A 16,447-nucleotide genomic window follows, 5' to 3' on the forward strand; every position below is an offset into this window, starting at 1 on the left:
CTCCTGACTCTTGGTCTAGGTACTTAGCTGTTGAGTCACTGATTTTTTTTTTTCTAAACAATTTTTTTTTTAGAATCTTAATTTTTTTTTCTTTTTAATTTTTTTTATTTAAGAAAGGATTAATTAACAAAAACATAAGGTAGGAGGGGTACAACTCCACACAATTCCCACCGCCCAATCTCCATATCCCACCCCCTCCCCTGATAGCTTTCCCATTCTCTATCCCTCTGGGAGCATGGACCCAGGGCCATTGTGGGCTGCAGAAGGTGGAAGGTCTGGCTTCTGTAATTGCTTCCCTGCTGAACATGGGCGTTGACTGGTCGGTCCACACTCCCAGTCTGCCTCTCTCTTTCCCTAGTAAGGTGGGTCTCTGGGGAAGCGGAGCTCCAGGACACATTGGTGGGGTCTTCAGTCCAGGGAAGCCTGGCCGGCATCCTGGTGGCATCTGGAACCTGAGAACACAACACCACCGATATCTCTTCTTTCTATTGCTCTCACGTTGCCGACGATGCGGTCAGAGCGCTCGCTGTCAGCAACTTCTCAGGCCGCCATCTTCCTCTCCCTCCAGAATCTTAATTTTTTAATATTATATTTATTTACTTATAAAGACAGCCAGAAATTGAGAGGGAAGGGGAAGATAGAGAGGAAGAGAGGGAGAGAGACAGCTGCAGCCCTGCTTCACCACTCGTGAAGCTTTCCCCCTGCAGGTGGGAACCAGGGGCTTGAACCTGGGTCCTTTTGCACTGTAACATGTGCACTTAACCAGGTGCGCCACCACCTGGCCCCTTAAAACATTTCTTTTTTTTTTTAAAGAAAAAAAAGTGAAAAAGCACTACTAACTACAACATCCCTCTCTTCACCTCACTTCATTAAGGATTAATTGAAATGATTATTTTTTCAATTAATTATGCTTTCTTCCTTGCTTTGAATTTGATTACCCTTTTCTTAAATGTGCTTTATTTGTGACTTGTTTCCTTCTTAAGTTCATTAGGGCAGGGGCCTCATGATCTCTTTTAATAAATATGTACATATATATATATATATATATATATATATATATATGATTTTGAACCTGGGACCTCAGACATGGACATTCTGTGTCCTCTCAACTGAACTGTCATTCAGCTGAACCCGCCCTACAATGTTTTCCTTTCGCCTCCTATTTCCTTATGGTTTGCGACAGCAGATGTTACTCATCCAAATTTTGAAAACCCTTATTTCCCTTATTTCAATTTTTGGTATGTTGTCCTTCAGGAATTTGGGCATTCATTTTGATTTTTACAATTGCACATTAAAAGTATTTGGGCTTATCTCACTTAACATGTCTTCATCTTCCACTCATGATGAAGCCAAGGAGATGACTTTATTTTTTTTCTCGTTCTCCAGAGCACTGCTGAATTCTGACTTATGGGGGTGTTGGAGATTGAACCTGGGCCCTCAGAGCCTCAGACATAACCATTATACTATCCCACCAGCTCGACTTTATTATTTTTAACAGCTGCATACCTCACTTTTTTTTTGCTTTAAACAAATAGCATCCTAATATTCTAATTCTTTTCTCTCACAATTTTTTTTTTATCATTTTAAATTTGACCTTTAGAGCAGGTTTAAAAAAACATTTTTAAAAGCAAAAGGCTAGAGAGCAGGAAGGTAGCATAATGGTTATGCAAAGTGGATCTCATGCCTGAGGCTTCAAGGTCCCGGGTTCAATTTCCCTGCAACACCACAAGCCAGAGCAAAATAGTGCTCTGAGGGGAAAAAAAAAAGGACTAGAGTTGGCAGATAAATAATGGAGTGCACATTCTGCCATGTGTGAGGATTTGTGGTATCTTTTCCTTCCTCTCTGTGTCTGTCTGGAAAAAAAATAATAACACGCCCACCAGGAGCCTTGGAATTTTACAGGCGTAATGTCCCTGTGTTGTACCCCTCACGTCTCCCAAAAAATGTCACTAGAGACCCTAACAAAAAATAAGCAGTGAAATTCATTATGTATCAGTTCAAGACAAAACATCTATGATAGGTTCTATTTTTTTCCTTCTGAGCAAGCTAGATAGGAAGTAGACATATGTTCATCTCAACTACTTCTTATAGTTGGTTTAGGAAAACTTTGGATTTTCACCTATAAAAATATTATCCTAAAATTACCTATAATTCATATATTTGTTTTTCTTTCTTTCTGCCTCCACAGCTATTGCTGGGGCTCAGTGCTGACACTATGAATCCACTGCTCCCAGGGGGGTATTTGTACTTTTAATTTATTTATTTTTTCTTTTATTTGATAGTCCAGAGAGAAATTGAGAGGGGAGTGGAGAGAGAAAGATAAAATACCTGCAGACCCGCTTCACTGTGTGTGAACTCCCCTTCCCCCTCCCCGCAAATGGGGAGTAGAAGGGACTTGAACCCGGGTCCTCGTGCAGGTCCTTCATTGAGGGTGCCACCGCCTGGCCCCTTTGTTTTTCATCTTTATTGGTTTCACACTGCATGACAACATTTCAGTTTCAGGTGTGCATCATTAAAATCTACATATAGATAGACTACGGTTCATCAATTATGACTAATGTCTAGGGGCAATCAGGCAGAAGGGAGTCTTAAGTGAGAAAGAAGAGTAAAAGGAAGGAGAGAAGCAGAGATATGCAGAGGAAGAAGAGTTAAGAAGAATCAACTACTAAATGAGAAGATGGGGTTCTTCTAGACGAGGGAGGAAACAAGTTGTGAGCTGACCATGAGCGTCTCGACTAGGTGCTGGCCCTGGGCGGAGAGGCCACGGGGGAGCACGACAGTAGGGAGATGGAGAAGGCAGACAAAGCGCGTGGAACACATTTTTTTTTCTGCTCGACCTCTCAGGACTTAATCTACTCCTCTTTCCTTCAACCCCTTGGCTTACCCTGTCTTCGTTCATGTGTCTTCTACCTGGTGTTCAGCCACTCTTTTTTCTTTTTTCTTTTTCTCAAGCCATTTGTTATTTATGATTACTAGCGGTTTTCAGGATTGTAAGATGACAGGGTATAGTCCCACACCACACCCACCGCCAAAGATAACCACTCTAGTCCTCACGAAGTCTTAGAGACAGTTTAGTTTCTTTCCCCCTCTTTCAAGTTCATGTATATCAGTTCTCTAGATTCCACACGAGTGAAGCTCTCTGGACTTTGTTTTATACCTCTTTACAGTTGGCCAAGTAGAATCATCTCCAGTTCTATCCATTTTGTCTTAAAGGACACAGTATCCTCTTTTTTTCACTGCAGAGTAGTATTCCATGCCAGGTATTTGACAGTCTTTCTTTCTTTTGGGGGCGGGGGTAGAGGGCTGCTAATTTTCTTAAATTTTTTTCATTAGTAATTTTTTAGTGATATACAAGATTGTACGATAATGGAGGGGTAGGCCCACACCATTCCTACCACTGGAGTTCTTTCTTTCTTTCTCTCTCTCTCTCTCTCCTGGATAACCACCATAGTTACCCCAAGGTCTTAAGAGTTAGTTGCCTTGTTCTTGATCTATTGCTGCTTCACAAGTGCTATTGACATGCTTACTGAGTCTGCCAGTAGCAGCTGGAATGAGGATTAAAAGAGAAAGTACTTTTACAGCAGGATTTGCTATGCACTTAGATCCCAAAATGTAGCAGTTATTATACTAGTTGTTAATTTTTTTTCTCCTGTAATGAATAGCAACATTGTGAGTCCTTCTACCACTATGAATCAGGCTTAAAACCTTTGAGTTTATTCTTTGATGTAACTTTCCAAATAGATATATTATGAAATCATTCTCTTAATGGCTCATTAAAGATGAATAAAATGTACTTGTTCAAGTATAAATCCACTCTAATTGCGTTTCATTTTTACCTTCCTTTTCTGTAGCGATTTAAAGGGTGTCATAGTCACTCTGAGTGATGATGGCCACTTACAGTGCTCCTACCTAGGGACAGACCCGTCTTTGTTCCAAGCACCAAAAGTTGAAGCTCGAGAAGTAAACTACGATGAACTCGATGTAGAATTGAAGGAACTTCAGAAAATCATCAAAGATGTTAACAAAACACAAGGTACCACACTTGGCAGCTGTTTTGTTATTTGATTTTAGTGTGGATTATAAAATTCCCGTTATCATGTATGTTGATACCACGGCATCCATATTAACTTTGTCTTCCATGCTTAATTCATCTTAATATTTTTAAAACAGGCATTCTTATTTATGCATTTTTTAAAGATAAGGACAGAATTGGGAGGAGTCACAGAGAGAGAGAGAGAGAGAGAGAGAGAGAGACTATAAAGAGATCAAAAGCTCCCTTCACTGTGGTGGGGCCTGGGCTTGAGCCTGGGTCATGCACATGGCAAAGCAGTGCACTGCCCAAGTGAGCTACTCCTCCAGCCATCCTATTTCTTTTTCTTTTCTTTTTTTTAAATCCCTTTATCGGGAGGCTAACGGCTTACAGTTCACAAGGGTATGATTCCTCATCTCCTTGTGATAGGTGTCTAGAAAATAATTTCACCCCCACATGTAGGCCCTTTCTCATCACTTCTTCAAAGTGTTGTTTTACTTATTTATTTATTTACATAGTTTTATTTAATTTGTAGTTTGTAGCTTCTGAAAAGATTACAGATTTAACATAGTGCTAACATTTTGCTGATGTGTTTAGAAATAGCATCCTTCAGTTTTTTTTTTTTTCCTTTTTTTACATTATAAGAAGGAGCAAATACTTCTTTCAGGGCTTGAGAAGCATGTTCAGCAGTGGCTGTTTATTTATTTATTTCCTCCAGGGTTATTGTTGGGCCTTGGTGCCTGCACTAGGAATCCACTGCTCCTGGCAGTCATTTATTTTCCATTCTATTGGCTATGACGGGGAGAAATTGAGAGGGGAGGGAGAGGTAGAGAGGGAGAGAGAAAGACAGATACCTGCAGACCTGCTTCACTGCTTATGAAGTATCCCCCCTGCAGGTAGGGAGTGGGGACTTGAACACAGATCCTTGTGAGTATCCTTGCACTTAGTCAGGTGTGCCACTGCCTAGTCCCTCCAAGAGTGGCTGTTGATTAATCTTTAATATCCTGAAAAAATGTCAGTTACTTCGTTTTAAAGAAAGCCAGAGGAGTGCCTGAGTTACTCCTGTGTTACTGGAAATGTAATAATTTGCCCACACAAGGATCCCGGTTCAAGCCTCCAGTTCCCCACCCTACAGGGGTGTTGCTTTACAAGCGGTGAAACGGGCATGTAGGTTTCTATCTTTCTCTTCCTTTTCTGGCTTCCCCTTCCTTCTCAATTTCTCTTTGCCCTATCCTATTAAAAAAAACCACAAATATATATATGAAAAAATGGCCTTCAAGAACAGTGGATTCGTAGCGCCAGCACTGAGCCCTGGCGATAACCTGGGAGGCAAAAAAAAAAAAAAGATACAATAGTATAGTAGTAGTTTAATGATAATGTCTGCCTGAAGTGAATTAGCCATGCAAGTAGAATTTAACCTGTGGCATTCTGATTTTAATGACTGAGAGGTGGATGATATTTTCAGTTCTTGAGTTTTGAATAACTCAGTATTATCTTACTGTGGAACTCACAAGGGTAATAATTTTATTGCAAATTGAAAGGAGAAACAAACACCAACCCTGCACTTTCATTTGGACATGTGAAAAGCATTACTTTCAGTTCCTTTTTCAGGGTCAGGTAAAAGTATTTTTTAATGAGAAAAAATATGGACTATTTTTACATAAAAGAAATGTTGAAACAAGCAGGGATAATAAAAGAAGTCGAGCATCCAAAGCCAACCCAAACAGCAGGGCCTGTCTTAATCCTGGTCCAATCACTTGACTAGATTTATGTATTTTTCAGTCTGTGTTACTTACCAAGAGAGAGTCAGAAGAATTTTGATAATATTGTAAAAATATGAATATTAAACTAAAGTTGTTATGGTTTGGCCACACACGTTCTCATAGAAAGAAAGTCTTGAAAGTAAACCAGTGAAACTGCACTTGTTAGTGCTTCTAATTACTTAAAAATCTATTTGTTGTCAGCATTCCTCTGTCAAATAGAGGGTGGTTAAGGCTGGATATGCTTTTTCATTTTTGAATTTAGCATTTTTGTGTTAATGGAAGTATACACCTCATTCCATCATGTAGAAATTCGTCGAGGATGAGTGCCGTGTGTGAAACATCAGTTTCTAGGCTCCATTAAGCACATTTAGTGTTGTTTTTTATACCAAAAATTGAGTCTTGAGACTTTTGCCTTTCCATAAACAATGTGCTAATGCTGTTTTTCATTAATACTTAGTTTTGTACACACTAGTACTTAATTGTGGGTAACAGTCACAGGTAAATCCCCTCTAGCCAAAAATTATTTTGGCTACCATAGTGATGCCCTTGAATGAGAAATTTACATTGTTTACTTCTCACTGTCTTGATCCTTCTTTGTATTTTGAAGTAACTGCTAATTAAGCTAGAGGTATATCTGCAGACTTTGGTGGAAATGTCTTTATTTACACAACTTCAAATTTTAATATGTGAAATCTCCCCTCTCCTATGCCACCATCATTTAGTTTGATTCTTTAAAAAGAAACAGAGAGAAACTTTTTTTTTTCGTTTGTTTCTTTGTAAAAAAGAGACACCTTCAGAATATTTTATATCTAGATATGGAAAAAATTTAGTATCCTGTACTCATATAAAACTGTGGTATGCATGTTTGTTAAAATACCTGTAATTATATAAAAGCCTTAAATCATTTCATTATAGATGATTATGAGAAGTTAAACTCTGAACTTTTTGATGATGACCTTATGATTCATTTAACTGCCGCTTAGTTTAGTGCAGTGGCTTAAGCTTCCAAAATGTTCACAGTCTGTGGATTCTGTTCAGTACTTAAAGCTTTTTTATTTCTTCAAAGCAAGAGTCACAGCAAAAATTTAAGGACAACTTTAAGAGTACATTTTGTTATACACATGGTGCATATTACCTACTGTAGTAAAAGTGTTTTTGAAGCTGATTTTATAGAACTTATATGAGAAATGTATGCTGTGAGCATGAAATTACAGTAATAATCTCTGTATGGGTCATGGGCTCTATGTTTTTCATGTTCAGCTCATGATTGTGACTCCTGCCCAGCATTTCTGTCTCCAGTAGCCGCCATTGACCTCAGTCAGTAGTCGCACTTGGGGGCTGGCTTTTTGCTTATGATTTAAGTTATTGACCAGATTCTATACCTGGGGAACATCCTGTCATATCTATCTGAAGAAATGTGTGTGGTACTGAGATAGATTCCCATACTTCTTTTTCCTTTCTCTCTCTCTTTTTTTTCCTCCAGGGTTATCACCGGGGCTTGGTGTTAGGACTACAATTCCACTGCTCCCATATTTTTTCCATTTTATTGGATGGAACAGAGAGAATTTGAGAGGCGAGGGGAAGATAGGGAGAGAAAGATAGACACCTGCAGACCTGCTTCACCACTTGTGAAGCTTTCCTCCCCGCCTGCAGGTGGGGGCGGGAGGCAGATTCCCAGACATCTTAAGGAAGGAGGACATTCAGACATGTATGTCAGGGTCACTTTTGAAGTATCTGTGTTTAGGGTGACTACATCATCTTTACTACTTGCTGAGTACTGAGAAGCATTTGTCCTTGGGATCTTCTCAGAAGGGGTGCTGTCTCGGCTCACGTTTGACTTCCTGTGATAGCATATCCAAAATAAGGTGAATGCAGCAATGCCTTTCTTTCCCATGGAAAAATGCTTCTAGTCATGGGCACTGCAGGGTTGGCAGTCTCACTGCAGTTCCTTTTCTCTCGGGGTCAAGTGTTGGTCCCGCATGGTGTCTGCTAGTTCTGGACCTGCTGCCTTCACCTCTGCAGCTGCCTCGGCTCCAAGGATCCATCTTGACAGCTACACCCTGAGCAGCTTTCACTCAGATCTCCAGAACCACTCCACGTTGTAAATGAGACTGGGGAAATTCAGTGTCATAGCTGAGAACTTGGTGGCTTAGGATGCTACTGGTCTTCTCTTAGTAAAGTTTAAGAAAGGTTATCTATGCCACGTTTTGCGGTGTGGGCAGATGCCTGATGGCATTATAGGCCACTCATCATGGTCGAGATGAGGTTTATTCAGCATCGTTCAAGTGCTTCCCATTTTTTCAGTCAGCCATGCCACATTGGATGTGGGCTACTTCCTCTTGGGGCCACAGGGTACTTTCAACTGCTCCAGGCATTCTGTACAAATACCAATTCCAGGGAAGAAGAGTGATATTTCTCCTCTTTTCCCCTTTTCTTAGGGAGCAATAGCTTTCCCAGATGTTTGGGCCAGCACCTCTCTTTCCTAATTTCTCTTCCATTTCAGATGCCAGGATTAAAGTCCCATGCTTAAGCCTGAAATAGAGAATTAAAAAGTTCAATTAAGAAAAAGAAGCCAAGGAATGCCAACTTTCCCTTTTGCCGTTGCTTGTGTTACTGATTCTATGCTATTGATAGCAAGCACAGGTCACCTCATTTAGAGTTGGCATCCCTTTACTTTTTTAATTTAATTTTTAAAATGGTATTGGTAATTTAATATTGCTATATAAAATTATGAGATATCAGGGTATAATTCCACAGTGTTCTCACCATTAAGAGTTTTGAGCCTTCTCTTCATAAGTCATACCTATTACTACTTCTGAATGTCCTTCCTTATTCCCTCTTCTCTCTTTGGGTCCAACTCTGATGGAATTAGAGTTCAAAGCGCTATCATTTTCCCCCCCTATGAGAGTATGGACCGAAATTCTTTATGGGATGCAGAAAGTAGAAGGTCTGGCTTCTGTAATAGCTTCTCCACTGGACATGGGTGTTGGCAGGTGGATCCATACTCCCAGCCTGATTCTGTCTTTCCCTAGTGGGGCAGGGCTCTGGGGAGGTGAGGTTCTGGGACACATTGGCGAGGTTTTCTGCCCATAGAGTTTAGGGTGGTATCATAGTAGCATCTGCAACTTGTGGCTTAAAGGTGGTAAGATATAAAGAAGGACAAAATGTCTAGTAAACAGGAACCAAGAGAAACCTATTCTGAACTCTGACACCATCTTCTCAAACAATATTTCTAGTCCACCTCCACGATAGCTATCATGCTCAAGCAAAAGCTACAAAAGTCATGGACCCCTTGGAACATACCTAAAATGGACTTCTTAGCTTCTTTCCACAGGAAGATCTATCTCTATCCTCCATCGCTCTATTCCTTTGCATCTTTTCATGGAAGATTCCTTTCAGTAGTTATTTCAAGGCAGGTTTGTTGATAGTGAATTGCTTCTGTGCTTCTCTGTTTGGGTAGAGTTTGGTTTCTCCTTCACACTTGAAGGATAATTTGGCAGGATATATTATTTTGTAAATAATATAATGTTTAATCTTTTAACACTTTGAATATGTCATCTTACTCCCTTCTTACCTCTAGAGTTTGTGATGAGAAATCTGATGAAATCCTGATGGTTCTTTCTCTGTGTGTCAGATTCTTCATTTCCCTGGCAGCCTGCAATGTTTTCTCCTTGTTCCTATGGCTAGGCAGTTTTACGATGTGTCATGATGTGAGCCTTTCTGGATCCAGGAACATGAATGTCCAATAAGCTTGCTGAATGTCTGTGTTTTGAACTTGGCCCAGGTGTGGAGACTTTTTCTGCTGTGATTTCACTGAATGTTTTCACTGTTCTTCTCCTCTTCACTAGCCACACTCAGTTATCCCAATAACTCACATTCATTTTCCTGATGGAATCTGATATTTCACAGAGAACCTTTCCTCTCCAGCAGCTCTGCACTCAGTGTGGTGGTTTTATCTTCCAGTCCTGATATTCTCTTGTCAAGGTGATTTATTCTATTTACTGTGCCTCTCCTATAAGCCTGAACTCCATCCAAAGTGTCCTTCATATCCTGTAGTTCTTCTGGAGTTTTCTCTGACTTGTAGCTCTTTGGTGAAATGATCCTGAATCTGTATCTGTATGTTATGGTTAGTCTTGAATTACCTTGATAACAAACTTTCTGAATTCAAACTCAGATATTTTCCCCAAATCTTTGTAAGTTTGAATTGTTGAATTCACACCCCCCCCCCACCCCCGTTTGTCTAAGCGTGGCTTCTGCTGTTCAGCCAGCACTTGCGATGTGACTGTGCTGTTTATAGGTCATGGGGAGGGGAGGGGAATGTCTTCCTTATAACCTCTGCTAGGTTTACACAGCATAAGTAAGTTGTAGCTACGTTGATTCAGAATGTACTCTCACCTCTGGCAGTCCTTGGCTGCAGCCTGGCTAGGCTGCACTGTTTTAGTTTCCAGCCAGGTTTTTCCAGCCAGGTTTTTCCAGCCAGGTTTTTCCAGCCGTTGCCAGAACAGCCTGTGTTCTGCTGTGGTGCTTGCTGTTGGCTGCCAGTTAAAGATTTTTTATTAATTTTTTTTTAATTGGGGGGGGTCAGTTTTTGATACATATGTAAAATTTCTCAGTTTTCTGCTAAACACTCTCAGCCCTAGCCAGGTCCTCCTCCACCATTAGAACCTGAACGCCCCTGCCCCAGCCTCCTTTACGTTGGTGCAATACACCAAACATGGAGCTTTATCCAGTGCCCTGCCCACACACACATGCATCCACCTGTGACCTGTGGCTCAGTGAGTTCCTTCAAAAGCTGTGAAGGAATTATTTTTCCATTGTTTTATCTAGCTGATCTCAGGCATGATCTGCTAATTGCTGCTGCTCCGAGGCTGTGCCCCCTAGAAGTCGCTGTTTATTTTCTTGAGTGGGAGAGGGAAACTGGACCTCTAGTTCGGCTTATGGGCATGCTGATAATCGAATCCGGGGCCTCAGCCATCTCTCTATATCTGGTGCTGTAATACCAAGATGTCTTCCTGGCACTAGAGACTGAATTTTAGTTTCTGATTTATTATCTTTTATCATTATTATTGTTAACTTGCCTCCAGGGTTATCACTGGAGCCTGGTGCTGACACTATGAATCCAGTGTTCCTGGGGGAATTTTTTTCCTGATTTTATTGGACAGGACAGAGAGAAATTGAGAGAGGAGGGGAAGATAGATAACACGATAGACAGCTGCAGACCTGCTGCACTACTTGTGAAGTGTTTCCCCTGCCCGTGGGGAGCCGGCGGCTCGGACCTGATCTTGCATGGGTGTCGTGCACTTAACCCAGCATGCCAGCTCCCTGCCCCCTTGATTTTTTTTTCCCAGACCTTAAGAAACTATCCACACAACTTTCACATAGGTTATCTCCCTGTGGCTGAATGGCTCACATGCTTCTCTGCTGTGTGCCCTTTCATCTTTCTGATTTAAAGTTTGAAATTTCTGGAAAACTGACAAACAAACAAATAAACAACCCTGTGAGGAGAATTTAGATAGAGTAAGAATGGGGCAGGAGGATCCTTTACCAATGGAAGAAAAATCACTCATTTGAGTCTTATACATTAAAATAAAGCCATGGGATATCTACTCAGTGAAGTACTACTTAGCAGTTAAAATGGACTGGTTTGTATCCCTTGGGACAGATGAATGGAAGCAGTGGTGAGTATTGTTAGTTAAGCAAGGAAGGAAATGATGGACAACAAATGGATGATTTCACTCATATGTGGAATATATGGAAAACTGGCACACATGAACTGGAAAAAAATTGTCTATATGTACAACCCGTATCTATGATGCTGGGAGAACTACAGTGGTTAGGTTACTGCTGGAGGAGGGGTCAGGGCCCATCACTTCGGTGGTGGGAGTAGCATGGACTCATCCATATGTTGTCTTATAATCTTGTAGGTCACTCTTAAATCACTAATAACATTATAATGCATTTAAGAAGGTGACATGCAGCAGATTGTACCTTAGAATTATCATTGTTTTTTTCTTTTAAAATTATAGGGATTTGGCCTGTCACTGAGAGGGAAGACGACTTGAAAGTCTCTGCTGCAGTTTCGCCTTACTTGGATTCAGTGTCTGTAAGTGTGCATTGAGATTGTTCTGGGCTGAAGACAGTGGTGGGTGATCGTGCAGTAGGTTTGAAATGAGTCGATTCACATTTTGTGTCTCCTGCTAGGAACTGCTGGGAGGATAGTGCATTTCGGTCTTTATTGTTTTCTAGAAAAAAAAAAAAAATTCTAGCCCCTTTGTGCAGTTAGTCATTAGGCAGGATTTCCAGTTAGTAAAAAAAAAAAAAAGAGCTGGAAAGCTAGAAAAGTGATAGTAAAGGAGTGTTTGCTCTTATTTTGAATCTCCCTTAAAAAAATCTTTCTCAATAGCTGAGCCTTGAGATAATCCTATTAATGCTGATTCTTGTTGATGATTCAGTCAAATAATTTTTATGACTGCTGTAGCTTTGATCATTTACAATCTTTAGTACATTATGGTGATGGAGATAGTTTAAGAGGAGATAGTTGATCCTGTAATTATTACCCTCTGCTATGCCATCTCTGTGACCCAGGATAAGGCAATTAGTTTCTTTTTTAAAATTTATTTTCCCTTCTGTTGCCCTTGTTGTTTTTCAGTGTTATAATTATTATTGTTGTTACTGATGTCGTCATTGTTAAATAGTACAGAGAGAAATGTAGGAAGGAGGGGAAGACAGAGCGGGGGAGAGAAAGACAGACACCTGCAGACCTGCTTCACCGCCTGTGAAGCAACGCTCCTTCAGGTGGAGAGACGGGGGCTCAAAGCCGGATCCTTACACAGGTCCTTGCGCTTAACCCGCTGTGCTACCGCCCGACTCCCAGCATTTCCTTTTTTTATCTGTCTGTCTATCAATCTACCTATCTATCATCTATCTGTCTGTCTGTTTTTTGCCTCCAGGGTTATTGCTGGGGCTCAGTGCCTGCACTACTAATCCACTGCTCCTGGAGGCTACTTTTTTCCCCTTTTGTTGCCCTTGTTTTATTGTCGTTCTGGCTATTATTGTTGTTATTGATGTCGTTGTTGGATAGGACAGAGAGAAATGGAGAGATGAAGGGAAGACAGAGAGGGGGAGAGAAAGACAGACACCTGCAGACCTACTTCACCGCCTGTGAAGCGACTCCCCTGCAGGTGGGGAGCTGGCGGCTCAAACCGGGATCCTTATGCCGGTCCTTATGCTTTGCTCCATGTGCGCTTAACCTGGTGCGCTACTGCCCGTTCCCTACTACTTGGTTTCTTAGTCTCAGATTTTATATCTGTGTGGTAGGAGTAGTTCTGGAATCGACTTCGTTAGGTTTTTATTTTCATGCTAACTAGCCTTCATCGTTTAGATAAAATCCCATTTTTGTTCTTCCAGCACCATTTTTGTCATCATTTTGATCATCACCTTCAACTACTTTTCTTTCTCCATGCCATGTCCTTAGTACCGATCACATCTAGTGGCTGTGGAGTGTCCTGTGAATGAGTGAGGCTGAGAAGCAAGCAGAATGAGAGAGGGGAAGTCCTTGCTTATGTTACCTCATTTGCTTGTTTGGCCTTTTGTGAGCACCTCCTAGATTATTCCTGATGACATCTCATTGCCTGCAGTCTGGGAAACATCCACTATAGTTGACCTGTGTTTGTACTGAAAGCTGGCCACTTTAGACAAGTGATTGAATCCATTAGTTTTGTAATACATAGAGTTTATGTTATTTAATTTTGTCCAAGACACTACTGTTGTTAGATACCGGAGAATGTACATGCACAAAAGTAAGTAGTTTGTCATTTTTCAAGGATTAATTTCATATAAGCAGCCAACCTAACTTGTGATTAAAAAATCATATTAGCGTTGCTATAGTATAGTACACCAGGTGCACTTAAGAAACAGAACTGTGTATGAGGAAACATTCACCAAGCTGAGGTATTTGGTAGAGGCACTGTTGTTTCTTGGGAGTTGGGTGGCAGCCCAGCAGGTTAAGCGCATGTGGTGAAGAGGCACTGCTTTAAGCATTGCACATTCAGCACACACTATTTCTGAGTCTACCTGAAGGGTGTACTCCGAGTGGAACATTTCTGCTTAGTTAGCTGACAAAAAGGTACATACATTTTCTTGCCTTGGAAATGAGCCTTTATTTCCTGTGGGCCATGAATATTACTTTTCTTAAGTTCTTTTAGCCATAGGCTATTTGGAATGAGGAATTTTCTTTCTACCCTTTAGCTTTTTATCTTGGTAAGAAAAAGACCTTACGTAGTAGCACTAGCCTGTAATATATGTATTTTCCTATTGGTAACCTGGGATGTTGTTTTCTGTCAACAAAATATCTCTTTTCAAGCTTCATTTTCCTTATTTCCCTTTTTTCTTTTTTAAATTGATTTTTATTAGTAATTTAATAATGGTTTAATCTTAAGATTACAGGGGTATAGTTTCTCTCCACACCTACTACACTTCTGTGCCCCTCTCCCCACCATAGTTGTGACAAAGTCTAGGCCATAGTTTGGCTACTTTTTGTTGTTGTTGTTGACTTTACAGTTCTTGAGGTTGCACATGTGAGTGAAACCATCCAGTAGTTGCCTTTCAGAGAAACGCACATCATTTGGTAACAGTCATAGACTGTTAGAATAAGAGTCCTTGAGCCCAACGCACTGAAGGATAAAACTCCTTGATGCTTGGGGACCAGGCGGCAGCGAGCGGTTTAAGCGCACATGACGTGAAGCACAAGGACCGCTTCAAGGATCCTGTTTAGAGCCCCCAGCTCCCCACCTACAGGGTGAAGCAGGTCTGCAGGTGTCTGTCTTTCTCTTCCCCCTGTCTATCTTCCCCTCCTTTCTCGATTGCTCTCTGTCCTGTCCAATAACAAGGGTGACAAAAATGGCCTCCAGGAGAAGTGGATTTGTAGAGCAGGCACTGAGCCCCAGCCCCTGATGTCAAAAAAAAGAAAAAAACCTCCTTGATGTTAATTCTCCTGTATGCACACATTTAAAAAATATTTAGTTATTAATTAGTTATTGATAAAGGGAGGGGTGAACGAGAACCAGAGTATCAATGTAACACATACGATGGATGTAACACATATATGATCAATGTAACACATATTCTCATGCGTGAGAATCCCAGGCTCCATCCACACACATGTTTTTATTTATTTATTTATTTATTTATCAAATGGAAATATTGACACCATAGGATAAGAGGGGCACAACTCCACACAGGTCCCACCACCAGAACTCCCTATCCCATTTCCTCCCTTGAAAGCTACCTTATTCTTTTTTTTTTTTTAATCATTATTGTTGTTATTATTGTTGTTGTTATTGATGTCATCGTTGTTGGATATACAGAGAGAAATCGAGAGAGGAGGGAAAGACATATGGGGAGAGAAAGACAGATCGATACCTGCAGACCTGCTTCACCGCTTGTGAAGTGACTCCCCTGCAGGCAGGGAGCCGGGGCCTCGAACTGGAATCCTTACGCCGGCCCTTGCACTTGGTGCCATGTGTGCTCAACTCACTGGGCTACCACCCGACCCCCCTTCCCTATTCTTTATCCCTCTAGGAGCATGGGCCCAGGATCATTATGGGGTGCAGGAGGTGGAAGGTCTGGCTAGGAACATTCTAGGCTGCACTAATTTCAGGACCCATCTTCCTTGAGTGGTAGACTGTGTTGGCTCAACTTCCCTTTGGAGAGTGGTGCTCTTCCTACAGTTGTTGATCCTTATAGGGGCAATGAAGTCCACTATGTTGTCCCTGATGGAGATGACCAGTGACAATGGAGAAAGGGATCTGTTAGAGAGGTCCATCATGTCTGCACACACAGATTAGTTACTTTTAATGCAGAGCCAGGGGTTAGGAGGTAGCATAATTGTTATGCAAAAAGACTTTTATGTTTGAGACTCCAGAGTTTCATCTTCAATTCCAGGCTCAACCATAAGCCAGAGCTAAATAGTGCTCCACTGGAAAGAAGGGGAGAAAGCAAAGAAAGGTAGAAAGGTAGAGAGAAAGAAAGAGAGAGGAAGAAGAAAAGAAAGGGGAAAACAGACTAGGGATGAACTCAGGCCTCTTGCATATAGGACACCACTGAGTTGTCCTTTGCCACCAGTCCCTCCCTTACTCCCTCCATTCCTCCCCCCTTTTTCTTTCTTTTGTAACAGAGGGAGATAAAGAGAGAGAGGGGATAGTAGAGATGTCACAACTCTGCTACAGCATCCATACCCCCAGCCTGTTTCTATCTTTCCCTATGGACCAGAGCTCTGGAGATGTGAGGGTTCAGGACATGTTCGTGAGGTCATCTGCCCAGAGGAGTTGGGGTGGAGTCATGGTAGCATCTATCTGGAAGGTGGCATGACCTACGTTGACACAAGTTGGTTAATGAACAGGAACCACCGAGTAGGATCAGAGCAGATGAGATTAGGGACTTTAGGGTAGAAGAAAGCTAGGAGAACCATTTTAGGCATGTTCCTGGGGCCATGAACCAGTGGAAGGACCCCGGTTTGAGCCCTCGGCTCCCCACCTGCAGGGGAGTCGCTTCACAGGCGGTGAAGCAGGTCTGCAGGTGTCTGTCTTTCTCTCCCCCTCTCTGTCTTCCCCCTCCTCTCTCCATTTCTCTCTGTCCTATCTAACAACAACGACAT

At 41.5% G+C, this 16,447-nt stretch overlaps 1 protein-coding gene across 6 annotated transcripts in view; it reads left to right on the forward strand.

Annotated features, from left to right (window-relative positions):
* The window catches only part of BBS9 (Bardet-Biedl syndrome 9), a 420,670-nt gene that overhangs the window by 160,502 nt on the left and 243,721 nt on the right, over positions 1-16,447 (forward strand). For all 6 annotated transcript variants that reach the window (XR_009551114.1, XM_060195812.1, XM_060195813.1 and 3 more), the window contains 2 exons: positions 3,852-4,033; positions 11,820-11,896. Coding sequence is in view for 5 of the 6 variants with exons in the window: in XM_060195812.1 (XP_060051795.1) it covers positions 3,852-4,033; positions 11,820-11,896 (259 nt within the window). In the remaining variant the exon portion in view is untranslated. The remainder of the gene's footprint in view (positions 1-3,851; positions 4,034-11,819; positions 11,897-16,447) is intronic.

The sequence above is a fragment of the Erinaceus europaeus genome, chromosome 8 (assembly GCF_950295315.1).
Source record: "Erinaceus europaeus chromosome 8, mEriEur2.1, whole genome shotgun sequence".
NCBI classification, from domain to species: Eukaryota; Metazoa; Chordata; class Mammalia; order Eulipotyphla; family Erinaceidae; genus Erinaceus; species Erinaceus europaeus.